Here is a 13,913-nt window from a genome sequence, read left to right on the forward strand (position 1 = left end):
GACTTTTTGTGATTGAACCCGTGTTGGTTTCCTATACTGCTTTTGCGATAGTTTCTGTATTCCTCCTCATTTGTTACTAGTTCCGCATTGCTCTTTCTTTCATTGTTTGCATATTGTTTGGGTTTCGAATGTTATAAAAAAATTCCCCGCATTTCCCCGAGGGGAAGAATGTGAAAGTGCGAATGCACGAGTTGAATTTGCGTGGTTCGGTAATGTTCGCGAAAGAGAGATCACACACACACACACACAACTACAAAGAAAGAAAGATGCATTTATTCACAGACACCTATTTGTGTTGTCGTTGTACTTGATTGCTAGAGCGGATCTCAGCTTTGAAATTTCGTGTCAGTACTCCTTTAAGCGGGTGCATTAGCCCTTCTCACGCCCGATTCCTGGCCAATCCCCCACGTGGGCATGTGCCATGTCAGCGGCCAGGCAGCGCGCGCCCATCTCCCCCCGTTGCTAAGGAAGACGAGGAGCGCGCGCACCCGCAGCTGTTGCTATGCGGACTACGGCGGCGGACGATTCAGGCTCGCTTAAGAAGTGCATTCGCACTTAAAACTAGTCTCGTTCACAGAGCTTATTCTTCTAGTTAACATTGTCCCCTGAACCTGACACCGTACAAGTGATGGATATATGGCGGTAGTCCTATATCCATCCTAAACCTGTACCACCTTATATAGCCTTAAACATGTACAATCCTAGATAATAAGTTATAACCGTTGACTTGGTAGTACACCATTTATTAGGGATACGGAAAATATTTTCATGGTATGATCGGTCAAAGTTTACACCTGTGGCATCTCGTCCACCACTATTTTACGTGCACATGTTCAGATATCATCGGCATTCACCACCAGGCAACCAGACTAGAGGAAATTGTGTGCTGAAGATTATGTACGTATAAGCGAGAGGTACTCCATTTTTTTAAACCTCGTGCGCTCCGTTACCGCCTGTTGCCACGACAGCCGTTTGGTGGATGATTACTCAGGGAACTCAGGGAGCGTTTGGTGGATGATTCAGCAGATAACTTTTCGGACCTTTATGTGCCTCTCTGGGACTACCTCGATCGGGCAACATTGTGCGGAACTTTGTGGAAGCTAGTACGTTTGTTACAAGAATGAAATCAGCTACCTTTAGCTGGTTTTGGCTTCCTTATAGAACAGATTAATGCGTTGACAACTACGCCTGAGTGGCCGTTGCTTGGGAAGCGAGGAATACCAAGGCTGTATATGATAGTTGTTGTTACGTCCTGTTGAAAGTTTGCATCGGACGTGAGCTTTGGCGCAACGCACCGGCACACTACTTCATTCAGCCAGGCGTATTCAGCTACGAGGGCCGTTTTTCTGTTGGCACGAGTTTGCCAAATCGCATTTCTAGCGACTCGAACGAACAAGGCTGCTCTGACGGTTGAGAGTACCGAAACTCTTAAGCGTTACATATACGACTTATGGCGCGAGTTTCACGAGCACTTCGTTGATGGCGCGTTTGACCCGAACTGGGAACGTGCTTGTGTTCCACTCATTGGCTCTGCACGGTGCTACCGTGCCTTCAACAATGCTGGAGTTGCCGCTGTTGTGCCTGTCTTAATTACCACCCCTCCTGGTGAACATATTTATTAAGCAAGGGGCTCGTACAGAATGTTTTAAACATTTTGTAAGCTTTGTTACCGGCTTTTGTAGCCATGTCATATGATTAAAGCCCGTTCGACATGGTGTGAATTTATCTGCTAATTCGCAGCTGCGGTGCCGCTCATGCGGCAAAAGTACCTATTTTCGTAGTTTTGGCAGCAACAAAATAGATCGTTTTGCCCCAAGAGCCACACCGAAGCTGCGAATTTGCAGCTAAATGACGGATGTTGACGGATGTTGAAGGATAGTATTTAATTACACGAATATGATATGAAGCAGTAGCATGTTTGAATGGGCGGCCCATCGAGATATACATTCATGTATGAAATGTCACCATGCAGCCCGGTTTGTCATGGGCTCATGTATTTTGCGCGAAGAAGAAAACTTTGGCAAACAAACGTATTCTTTGAGTCATTGCTCACTTACAAGCGAGTTGAAAACACTCCAAAGAGGAAAAACGAAAACAAGAAACACATCACTTTTCATTCCTGTAAAGAACTTATACTTCGTCTTTACAATCATGCAGGATTTCAGCAAAATTAATGTCCGAAACGATTCGTCTCGTTTTCGCAGTGAGGAATGGACAAGGAAATTCACAGAAATGTGGCAGCATTAGACGAGATGTTGCTTCCCAAATTTGTAAGTACACTTATGGATGCGCCCAAAGCGAACACATTTTGTAACCACAAATACAGCGTTGTTTATTCCGTGTGACGAAAGCTTTTCGCAGCCATGGAACCTTTTAATGTAGGAACAACATACTTACGTACGTGTGCTGCGGTACAGTCCCAGCGCGAAATGTCCGAAGAAAGAAGTCGGGGTGTAAGACGGTGCTTTTCGCCAGGCTTAGTGTCATCGTATCCGTGACGCGCAATAGTGCCTTTCCATTCTCAGCGCGACTCCTAAACAGTTGCGGGTAAGCAATGTTGAAGCTTTCCAATGCTGCGAGGGAAAGCGGAAGGGTATTGCCAAACACTTGCTTTGTTTCTTTTTTTACCGGAAACATAAGTGCACAGCTCAGGCAAGGCGACAAATCCTTTTTAGCTTCCAAATACGCATTTTCCTCAATCTGCAGTCTTCAATAATGCAATACATAGACTTTGAAGCATTCAGTTGAAAACGAAATGGAGTCTGAGACGTGATAAAATATTTAGTCAATATGATTGCTATGGTCGTGCACAACTTGTTATGTTGCGACACTGAGAAATGGAGTAGTGCTTACAGGTAAACAAATACATCTGAAAATTGATACTTGCAGTTCACTGGGCGTACAACGTTGGCGGCTATCACCGTGAATATCGTGGTAATCAAGGGTTTCCTCATTGATGCACTTAAGGCTCAGAAGCGTAGTATAAATTTGGCGAACAGCGACCCGGTGTTCGCTCATAAGGGTCAACAGTGGTGTGTGAGGTGGAATAAATTTCGGCCTCTTCCAGGTTCCGGGACAATATTTTTGTAAGTTTGTTTTCCGATAGTGTGTTGTTTACAAAGTGTCATTGAGTTGTTTTGTGCCTACAGTCACAAAAGTCAGCAATAAGGTGAAGCAATCTGTCAGATACGCTGCTTTGGATTCAAAATATGCTCTTTTTTCAACCTCCTATGCAGCTTTCAAGTGGATCAAAAAGCTACCATCAAATACTTCAGTGTTCCTACGTTTTTTTAGCTGATAATGCAGAAGGTTGTTTGACACGTGCCATGCTGCGCTGGTTTGGTCACGAAGCAAGGACCAGATCAAGTCGAGACGTGTTCTCATGCTTTTTGATGCTGGCGTTTCCCTTTAGAATGGAGGTCAATATGTAGTGGTCAGGGCGATGACGCATATCGGGCAATGATTTTGCAATGCTCTAAACTTCGAAGCAGTGGCCTTTATATAAAACGATGTTGAACAAAAACACCTGAGGAAATATCGTTTTTTCCCATTTTTCCCATTTAGTTTTTTTTCGTTTTTTTCCTGAGGAGCTCCCAAAAACCAAATTTGCATTTCAATGCTCTATAAAAGCCTTCCTGACAAGCCCTTTTGTTTTAGCTGTCCTGCCAAAGAAGTGACGTCAACTGCGGTTGGCAATTTCTGGATTTTAGTACACACTGTATTTATTTCAGGAAATAATCTTCAATATTGCAAACTTTTTCGAGTAGATGCTTATGCGTTTTGCTTCTATAGATATTCCCTGCAATACACGGTTACATGCATACACATGTCAAAAGTGGTTCCTGTGTTGTGAACCTAAGGTGTGACCGAACTTTCAAGCCATTCAAATTTGCTTGAAATGGAGTTAAAGCTTCAGTTCACTACTTTCAGCCAGCTAATCTAAAATAATTGGCATGTTCGCAAATGTTTGTTACAACTTCAGCTTCGAGGTCACATACTGGGTGCTTTCTCGGTGTCCTTGGACAATGGCAATTTAGCCAGGGACGAATCCCTTTCCTACACGGTAATTATAGTTTGTCATGTGTTTTGAAGTTCCACTAATCCCACCCGTATTTTAAACCAGTCCTTCCCGCCAGAGGGAGCGCTAAAATGTCCGACGATGAAGTTTTTCATTAACGCGAAGATCGCGTCTCTGTAGAAGTACCCTTCATTCATCATTACTGAACGCCAGCAGGTCCGAACTGCAAAAGTTCGGAGATGTCAATTTTTCTGATTACCAGCCCCTGAAGGCGAAAGGTGACGGCAATAAGAGGTATAAAGAAGCAAGAAGTAATTTTTTTTTTCTCGCTTAGCTGGTCCCTTAAGATGCGGTCGAGAACTTTTGTTCGTCAAGCTGTCAGAGCAAGTCCAAGCGTCCGTAATTAAATTACCCTGCCGTCAAAACCTATTCGGTGGACTGCTACGGTAAAGCTGTTTTGTTAACTAGCTAAACTTGGGTTACAGAGTGACCACCCAGAAACCCTGGGTCATAAAATTCTAATCATTTTCACGTCTGAGAGTATTTTTTTCAAGCGGTAATTTCTTCCGTCTTTGGTTGGTTAGTCATGAACCTACTAATTTTGGGCATTCGAACGTCTAGTCACTGAATAATGTTTTCCCAAGCCAACCCCAGCGCATCGACGCAGTTTCTTCTGACGTCGAGGGGGGAGGAGCCCTTGTTCACAGCTTGCAAAGAAGGTGTCATGGACGTGCTCGGGAAAATAAACTACATTTCCTTCCTTCCTGCCAAGCTCACGTTTCTTGGCACTGAGCAGAACCTTCATTACCTAAAAATGATTTCTTTCAATACGGGGCTCTTCTAAAAGTGCAAGCAATCTTGTATCCAGTATACAGACCCTACAAGTTATTTTATAGATAGTTTATTTATTTCGGGTCCAAAAGCAAACCATGAGCTCTAATGATGACACTGTAGATGACAGTAGGGCGTTCCCTGTGGAAACAACTATTGGACATTGCAAAAGCCGGCAACAGGAACCCTAGAGGTGCATTTTTACACCTTGCACATAGAAACGCTTTGGAAGGTTATTTAGGTAAAAGAGGTAATTTTTTAAAAGGTCATAAAGGTCGTGCGGGAACGTGTGCTTTTCCGCCCATGTGCTCGACCCGTCTCGGGTCAAACACATGGGCGAAAAGCTGCTTCAGTTTTTAAAAAAAAATCTACCACCAGGGTTTAACATGGTCAGACACACACGCCGGCAAAACAAAAGTAAGATTTGCTGCATGACATAAGAAATTCGAATCAAAAGATCTGTGCAAAACGGTCTCTGTTCAAGTTAATGCGGCACAGGAACCATGGATTTTATGGTTAGTTCATTTACAACAAAGGCCGATGACCACACTTGCATATCTAATCGATGTCAAAATAAAGACAAATATCACCTACGGCCCGGTATCCGTTCACGACTATGTTTCTACATGCCCTGGAACAGTGACACACGCCATATACGCGAAAACAAAATGCTTGTACTAGTTCTAGGCAGGGCAAAGAAGTTTTCTGTGGCGCCGATGTACGTTTCATGTGTCACATCTGAATTTTTTTTCTTTATTGCAATATTTCAGTACAAAACAAGCACCATCAAACAAAAAACTGCAACGATAAAACTGCTAGTAATCACCTTGCCATCAGAAAAACGATTAAAATTGTTTGAGGTTGGTCAGTGTTTCCATCACAGGCAACCACTCTGGAGGCTCAGGCTGAGCCCTCCACACATCAATAATCATCCGCATTGAATCACCGAAATATTCTCTTGACCATTTAGCGTCAACGTCCCTATGGCGTATGACCATGCGGGATTTCCAAATTGCATGTAGGGCCAGGACCATCACGAGGTCGTAAGGTACTTCGTCACTCTCAATTGGTAAAAACCTAATGCCGTGAGAGTGCAGGGGGAAATCTTTTTTGAGGGTCCGCTGAAGCACATCCCAAAAGATGACCCCGTCCCAGCAGTCCAAAAACACGTGTCCTACAGTCTCGGGTTTTGTGCACGGCTAGCAGTCCACCCCACCCGGCAAAAACATTTCCTTTTCCTTCTGCCACGTTTTCACACCAAGGACGCCCGAGTGAAGTTTAAAGAAAAAAACGTCTTAACCCATGGGCCAATCGGCATACGTTTCACACGCTTAAGCACATCCCGTCCTGGCCCTACACGGTACAGCTATCTATACAATGGAATCAACGAGGTACGGAATCAACGAGGTCATTATACAATCTTTTACGCGTCACACTAGATAAGTACTCTAGCGTGAAGCGTGCACGCAAAATCATCGTGGCTTGTACCACCTCACGGAAGTAGGCTTTCGTTGCGCCAGAAGAAAAAGACGCTGACGTTACAACAAAATCAGGAAGCGCTCTGGCCAACTTCACCTGACACACAGTGCGCAAAAAGGGGTCCTTCACATCCTGAAGAAACAAAAAACTCCCATGCATTTCCCCGAGGGTGAACATGGTTAAGTGCGAATGCACGGGGTGATGCTATGAGGGGGAGTAAAGTTAAAATCCGTTGGCATTCGCCCGTGAGCGCGCGCGAGCCGACCCACGGAGGTCTGGCAGTTTATCGCTGCATATATAGGGGGGTACGCCGCGCCGAGCGCGCCGAGCCAGGTGGCTGAGAGAGGAGGCGAGCGCAAGGGGAGAGGGACAGCGGCGCACGGCAGCTGCAGCCGAGCGAGGGGGAGAGGAGAGTGTGACGTCACGGTGGAGAGAGAGGCGCGCGGCAGCTGCTGGGGAGAGGAGGCGCGCTGTGACGTCATACCATGACGTCACGGCGCGAGGAGCGGTGCGGGGAGCGGCGCGCACCCGCGCAGCCACGGCGAGGAGGCGGAGCGAGCGCGGTCACGTGGTGAAGTGACGTTACCGCGCCGTTGCTACCGACGCTCCTCTCCGCTCCACACCGTTGCTAGGGAGAGGAGGACTGCGGACGCCGCCGCCGCCGCCGCCGCCGCCGCCGGCGGTGGAAGGTTTGGGGTCGCTTATAAAGTGCATTCGCACTTAAAAACGATTTACCACTTGACGGAAAAACTGATGCGATAATGACAGGCCACCAAGACGCACGCGCCGAAACAGGTTCGTACGGCTGGTTCTCTCCCATGACGACTCCCAATTAATTAAACAGATCAAAAACTCGGTGCAAGGCCTGTACATGTGCCCGCGAACAATGCAACACCTGTAGAACGATGTGTCACATATGAAATTGTTGCACAACGCTGGCATTAGTAGTCCCATTTGGCGAATACATGGCGTCGTTATTGTTAGTGGTTGGACGCAGATGCGCACGTGGACAGGAACAAGTTAGACGGAGCGGAGGGGTGGTAAGAGGAAGGGTAGGGGGGCTGAACTAGATTGCCATCACAAATGTTCCGCTCAACCGGAATCCCACTGACGGTGCCAACGCACCTCATCAATCAGAATGACTGCCCGTAAATTTTTATTTGAGTGTATAGAAAGCAAGTGCGGTAACCGATATTGTGAAACATTACAAGGCACAAAATTCCCCACCTAGCGTAAAGTTTAACCTCGAACGAGTGAGCATGACGGACCGGGCACATTTTTACATGGCTCATTGAATTTTTCTAACAGCCTGCTAAAACTACTCTGTTAAAAATAGTACAGCACCTACGCACTCATCATAAAAACATAGATTTAATACAGAAAGGAAGTTGAGGGAATCAAACGCAGGCTATGAAGGAGGAGGCTGGGAGCATTTGTTGCTGATAAAAAAGCCTTCATACAAGAGTAGTCGTCACATTTTCCGGGCTCTATGAAACCCAAGAGGGGATAACTTTTTAATGACCAGTAGACTGCGGAAGCCTGAAACAGGAACAACAAAAATACATCCTACTGCTGCTGCTTCATACCCGTTTACGCGGGCACATGAAACATACCCACATAGCGATTGACCTAAAATATCGAGGATTATCATCTGTCGTTTGGAAATGTCCCCCTATTAACAGAAGGAACATGTCTGCGGTTAAAACATTTGTTTCGTTTCGTAGATTCCAGGGCGGGACGTAACGTATTTACAGTGGTTCTCAAACCATTAGTGGGCCGGGGATTCCTTTCGGGCTTGCAAAAGTGATGGGGGACCCCACTTTGAACAATTTTGATTTGTGTCATAGCTTCAAACAAGTTACACCTGCAGCTGAAGTCCCGACATACTTATTCAATGCCCGCCTTTTGTATCTGATTTTAATTCTGATGTGTGTCATATTGTCGAGCACTTTGCTATTGCAGCTAAAAGTAACCCGAAAACCTGTACACTTCCTTTTGCAGCACAGCTTTACTAATCTCATCGAGCAGTTTCTCCGTCGCGGTGGATCTAATCTTCATTTGACTGCAGCTTCGCATCGCGTGAATCGCTGGGACGAGCTCCGCAGAGGGCTGCTGCCGCCGCCGCTCTCCGCAACTGGTTTGCACCTGACCACGTGACTGGCGTCGTGCATGCGAGCTTGGTCATAAATGAGAGCGAGGCCGGGCCGTTTTCTCCTAACGTTTCGCGTTAGCTGGAGGCTTTGAGCCGTCGGCGGTAATCGGCGTCAGATATCGACGCCGATCACCACGCGGATATCGAGGACGGGCCGTTCGGTTCGGAAAACGCCGGAATCGGGGCCACAACCGTGGACAAAGGCAGTCTTTGGACGAATAGTATAATAATTACAGCTAAATCAAAAGGTTAACCAAGTGAAACCAAGACTTGATCAGGATAAGCCACGCTTTCGCTTTGGATGGTTTGTGGCAAAATCTAAGGTTAGCTGAGCACCGCTGCTGCCATTTTTGTAGCGTAAGCTACACTGGCCGAGGTTGAGCGGTTTCGCGTGTGCCGTGAAGGGCCGTTCTGCGCAAGCGCGAGGAGCATTGGATTGGTTCGGATCGGATCGGATTGGATTGGATTGGATTGGCTTGGTTTGGATTGGATTAAATTGAATTGGATTGGATTGATTTGGATTGGATTGGATTAAATTGGATTGTGTTGGATTGAAATCCAATTCAATTGGAGTACGGGTGTGTAGAGAATTGGGTCTGCTCATTCGCCTCTGCGCATTCCAGAGGAGTGACGTAATAGCCGCGGCAGACGCATTGGCGCCTAGCTCTGCGCCTCCGTTGCGCAGTAGTCAAGTCTGACGCTGCACCGGAGCCGCTTAATAGCCCTTTCGCGTGGCTCCTGGTGAGCCGTGCTGCGCATGCTCGAGGAGTAGTGACTGGATTGGACTGGACCGGACTGGACTGGATTGAATTCGATTGGATTGGAAATCGTTTTAGCAGCAGTAAGCATGATAATCAGCTAATCCTAGGCAATCAGGAAACCTAAGAATGAGCAGCTGAACCTTAGCTCACGCTACGTATATCCTGGCATAGCCGAGCTAAGCGACTGCTAATTTTTTCGTGTGTGGCTTTTTCGCATGGCTGCCTTGTTGTGCAAAAAGCTAACGCTAAAACTTGTGCTACGCAGAGAAACTAACAAGTCATGCAACGAATCCACCTTTTTTCATTGCCACGAAGGAGAAAAGAAGGGAGAAGGGAAGAGTTTTGGGAATGCTTTACGGACCACGGATCTGCTCGCACAGACAACCTGGGGTCCCCGGACCCCCATTCGAGGACCACTGCCGCATGGTGTACTGTTTTCTATAATGGTTCCGGAGAGTCGTGGCATGCCATTAGCTATCACTTTAGACCGTGTCACCTTAAGGCGATGGGTTGATTTCTTGTTGGTTTTATGGCGGTGCACAAGCTGCACTGTGGCTGTCGATATGTTGCTGCAGGTATCGGTGATCCTTTTGCAAAATAACTGGCTACTTAGGAAAGTAATCTATTCAAAATCACTCGAAAATGTGTGTGTGAGAGAGAGAATAACTTTAATGAAGACCAGCAATGTTAGCCGAGCCGTCGGGCTTGCTTGCTACGCTAGATGAGAGAAGAAAAACAAAAATAAAAAAGAGAAAAAGTCTGAAAACGAAATGATGTCATTTTATGCGGCCAAAATTTTAAATCACAAAACTCTGTACCGTTCTGTGCTCCGAACAGACTCCAAAAGAGCTTTGATTACACGTTAAGCCTGACTGGGACCCGACCATGGACCCAAAACAGCCCGCAGCTATTAGAGCAAACAAGCAATGGCAATGGGGCTACTACGCCACCGCAGCCATTTAAGCTCCCGTCTGAGGAGAGACCACACCCCGTTGTTCTGTTTCCACCATTGCGATACCACGAGGAAGGAATTTTGCTGGCCTTGAATATGAATGTCTTGTAGGAAGACTGGTCAGCACTCGGTGCGTGAAGGATCACAGCGACTTGTGTGACATCGGCGACCAACTGCGGTCTTTCCTCCTTGCTGACAGCGTTGATGATCACAACGACCGCGACATACATGGGTGAAAAAGGAGGCTCTGGTAGAGTCCGAAGGCACAGGAATATTAACAGACGCAGCTAACCGAGTGGGTTGTAAAAATTGAGCAAAGAGATCGTTTTTTGCACGGAGGGTAACCTTTCGGATCGTAGGGGTTAGTAACGGCAACATTTCAAATGCGCACGACGACACTACATGTATGTTGTATACTATTTTTCTTCCCAAACTGCTCCAAACGTTGCTAAATATTTGTGCTAAAAATTGACACGACGATTGCATGGTTGGCGGCCATGCAATCGTCGTTTTAAAGAAACCCCAGCTAGTTTGTATGGTTGCATACTTCGGAAAGCGCTAACACGACGGGGACAAAGAGAGGTAGACGAAACAGACGCCTACTGTCCACTAAGGGACAATGACTGCGTAAATCAATAAAAGAATCTCTGCAAGTTTTTTGGTTGCTCTTACCCCCTCACAACTCTGACTTAAGCAAACCAACCTCTTTATCTCACAGGGATAAGGATGGGTGGCTTATTTAATCCTCTCCCAATCTCTTGATGGGGAAAGCTCCCACTACCTGTCTTGTTGTTTGATTGCTGTGTTCACACAATATCTTCGTGTCATTGAAGGGCCCGGTACACTTTCATTTATGTGCCCATCAAAAAAAGATGAACTACTTCCCATATGCTGTCGTTGAAGGCCCATATGGTGTTGAAGGCTAGTCTTCGTTTCCCAGTTCCTGGCTGCCCTTATAATGTCCCTCCCTCTTTCCTTTCCTCCCACCCTCCCTTCTTAACTCGCTTACTCACTCACTCACTCACTCACTCACTCACTCACTCCTGCGTGCGCACGCACACACACACAGGGATGCCAAGTTGTGCTATAAATGGCAAAATTGGGCTACTTGTATTTATGATTGGCGGGAAAGATATTTGGATATTTGGCTATTTTTGGGCTATTCTGTATTTTTGCTTCAGACATCCTAAAGATGTAGACAAAATGTCTTATGTGGGCTGGCTCGCAAAAAAATAAACGAATCAATCGCAGTTTCACACTCTAATCATAGCAGTTTTGCAGTTTAAACGTAATGAGAAAAACCTGAGAGGATATGAAGTTTAAAACGGTTGATAGCAGCTATTACGCTGAGCAACAAGTTAAAAATACGTCCGGAAATTTTATCTTTTCGTCAGACATTGACAGTGCCAATGTGAGCCGACTTGCAGTACGCCGCTATTCAGGAGGCCACGTGGGTGACGCAAGTCTGCGGTGTAGGCCAAAACTTGAAAAGAAACCTTCCCTAAAAGGCTCGGATAAGAGCGAGAGATAGAGATGATGGATTATAGCCACTTAATGCATGCTGGAGCCTCCCAACTGCGAAGTGTTTTCCGTTAGACCTTGGGAACGTTTTTCTTAGCGACGACAAGAAGGCCATCACTCTTGAGCTGTGCCGTTCATTTGCGATCACATGTGGGAAAAATACCTTGAAGCGCCTTCCATCCAATGTGAACTGTTAGGAAACTTCCACCTTTTGCACTGCTACATCATGAATAAATTCCCCTTCGATGCCCTGTTGAAAGCTTTCCGGAAGTTTATTCCGGCATCAAACATTTCTTTAATGGGGTCAGAATATTGCTTGCTGCAATGTAAACTTGATGACCTGCGTGACGACTCCATTACAATTTTTTGGAAGAATTTACTGGGGGCCAAAAACAGCGCTGGTGTGCGAATGTTTCCGCTGTTGTCGCAACTAGTCATTTTACTTCTCATTTTGCCAGTTTCAGATAGTGTGGTTGAACGAGTTTTTAGTCGCGTAACTGTAACGAAGATAGACTTGCAGAACAGACTGTCCCTAGATACGTTCGAGAACATCCTTCATGTAAAGTTTAGAGTCACGAGAAACGGCAAGGTCTGTAAGGACTTCACACAATCAGCGATCTTTCTGAAGTGGTTCAATATCCCCGCTAGTTACTCAGGTGCAGCTGTTTGTGTTCCAAAATTATCTCGCACTCATGCTGTGAACACCTCAAATCTGACATCTGAAGAATAGCAGGCATCTGAATAAGCGTTTGAAATGAATCGTGTCAACTTTTCTGATCAGTGGCTTTTTGGTCATTTTGTGGGTCGGAATTTGGTTACTTTTGGGCTATGGTGGCTCAAAAATGTGGCAGGTTGATCTGTGAGCACCTGGCATCCCTGCATGCACACACATGTGGGCGCACCCGTGCAAACACATGCAAATATGCGTGTGCATGTGTGTTTTAGTGCGGGCATGGGTTCGCGCGTGCACATACGGCATCACCATCGTCACCACAACATCACCGTCATCGTCAATCGTCGGCATATTTCTGTTCTCTGCGAAAGCCTCTTTCATCGCCCCCCAACCGCACCTCCTGCTCTATCCGGGTCATTCCTTTTCCCAAGTTGTTACCCCATCTTTTACACGAGTCATTTGCCAGAGCGCACTTTCAGTTCCATAGCTAGGTAGCGATTGTTACTGGCTTGTCTGGATTCCAAGAGTGATCTGTTGTCAGTTCCCAGCAATACGTGGCCGGCTCTCCTCTACCCATTTCTCTTAAGCATTTCAGACCATATTCTTCAAATTTAAAACAAAACAATGTTTCCTGCGTGTTTTCTTAAATGTCTGGGCCTCATAACCCCCCGAAACAAATATAGCTGGAAGTGTAAGTATTACCATATTTCTGACTGGAAACTAAAAATTTTATGTTCAGCAGAGACATCAATTTTGCATATTTTCTTAGATGTTATACCAGTATGAACCTACAAACAAAAAATGAGATTTGTAGAGCACCTATTTAAAGATTTTCATGCTCGGGAATAAAACTCGGGCCGCCATTTTTTCAGCCTCAATGTAGTAATTTCCGCTTCACTGGAGCTTGTTCTTCTTTGTAGCATGCAGCTCCACTAAAATGAAACAATGATATCTATCGCAATAGGTGTCATTGAAGAACAATGCCCCCATAAACAAGCCGTATTGGTTTCGTTCTCTATGCAAGGTAAATATAAATGGTAGCGAAGCTTCGGGCGAAAAGCGTTTCAGAACCTATTGCCAGCGACATCAACATGGGGGGTTATGGGAGTGGCGATTGAAGTGCGACTAGGTGAGGAGGGAACAAACACTAATAACAAAAAACCAAGTTTTATTCATCATAAAACAATATTCATATTTCACGAACAATATTTATTTTTCAGTCACATTTATTTTGGCCCAGTGTGCAAATAATTTATGAAAATGTTGTTCATCCTCAAAAACTTTTTTGTGGCGCCCTCTCAAGAATGGCACATGTCATTGCTCTGTGATGCAGTCCTTGTAGTGTTCGGAAAGGCGCGCCTAAAGTTCGTCATGGTTCGTCTTCTAGGAAACGCCCCTTACATGTTTTGGTGGTGCGCATTCGCATTCGTTTTTTCTTGTTAATTTGGTGCGCAATTATTTCTTCCTGTGCGTGGAGTTGCGAGGTGCGTTGTATCGTGGGTGGACACGTTTAATACCGTGCCCGG

The 13,913-nt window shown here is 45.8% G+C and overlaps 1 protein-coding gene across 1 annotated transcript in view; it reads right to left on the minus strand.

Annotated features, from left to right (window-relative positions):
- The window catches only part of LOC144141476 (venom metalloproteinase antarease TserMP_A-like), a 31,611-nt gene extending 28,488 nt beyond the window's left edge, over window positions 1-3,123 (minus strand). The window contains exons 1-2 of the mRNA XM_077673031.1: window positions 2,888-3,123; window positions 2,398-2,573 (exon numbers count right to left, since the gene is read on the minus strand). Of these exons, the coding sequence (XP_077529157.1) occupies window positions 2,398-2,573; window positions 2,888-2,954 (243 nt within the window). The 5' untranslated portion in view covers window positions 2,955-3,123. The remainder of the gene's footprint in view (window positions 1-2,397; window positions 2,574-2,887) is intronic.
- Window positions 3,124-13,913: the final 10,790 nt, after the last annotated feature.

This window comes from Haemaphysalis longicornis, unplaced genomic scaffold (assembly GCF_048455015.1).
Source record: "Haemaphysalis longicornis isolate Haplotype H1 unplaced genomic scaffold, Haemaphysalis longicornis Haplotype H1 scaffold_6, whole genome shotgun sequence".
Lineage (NCBI taxonomy): Eukaryota > Metazoa > Arthropoda > Arachnida > Ixodida > Ixodidae > Haemaphysalis > Haemaphysalis longicornis.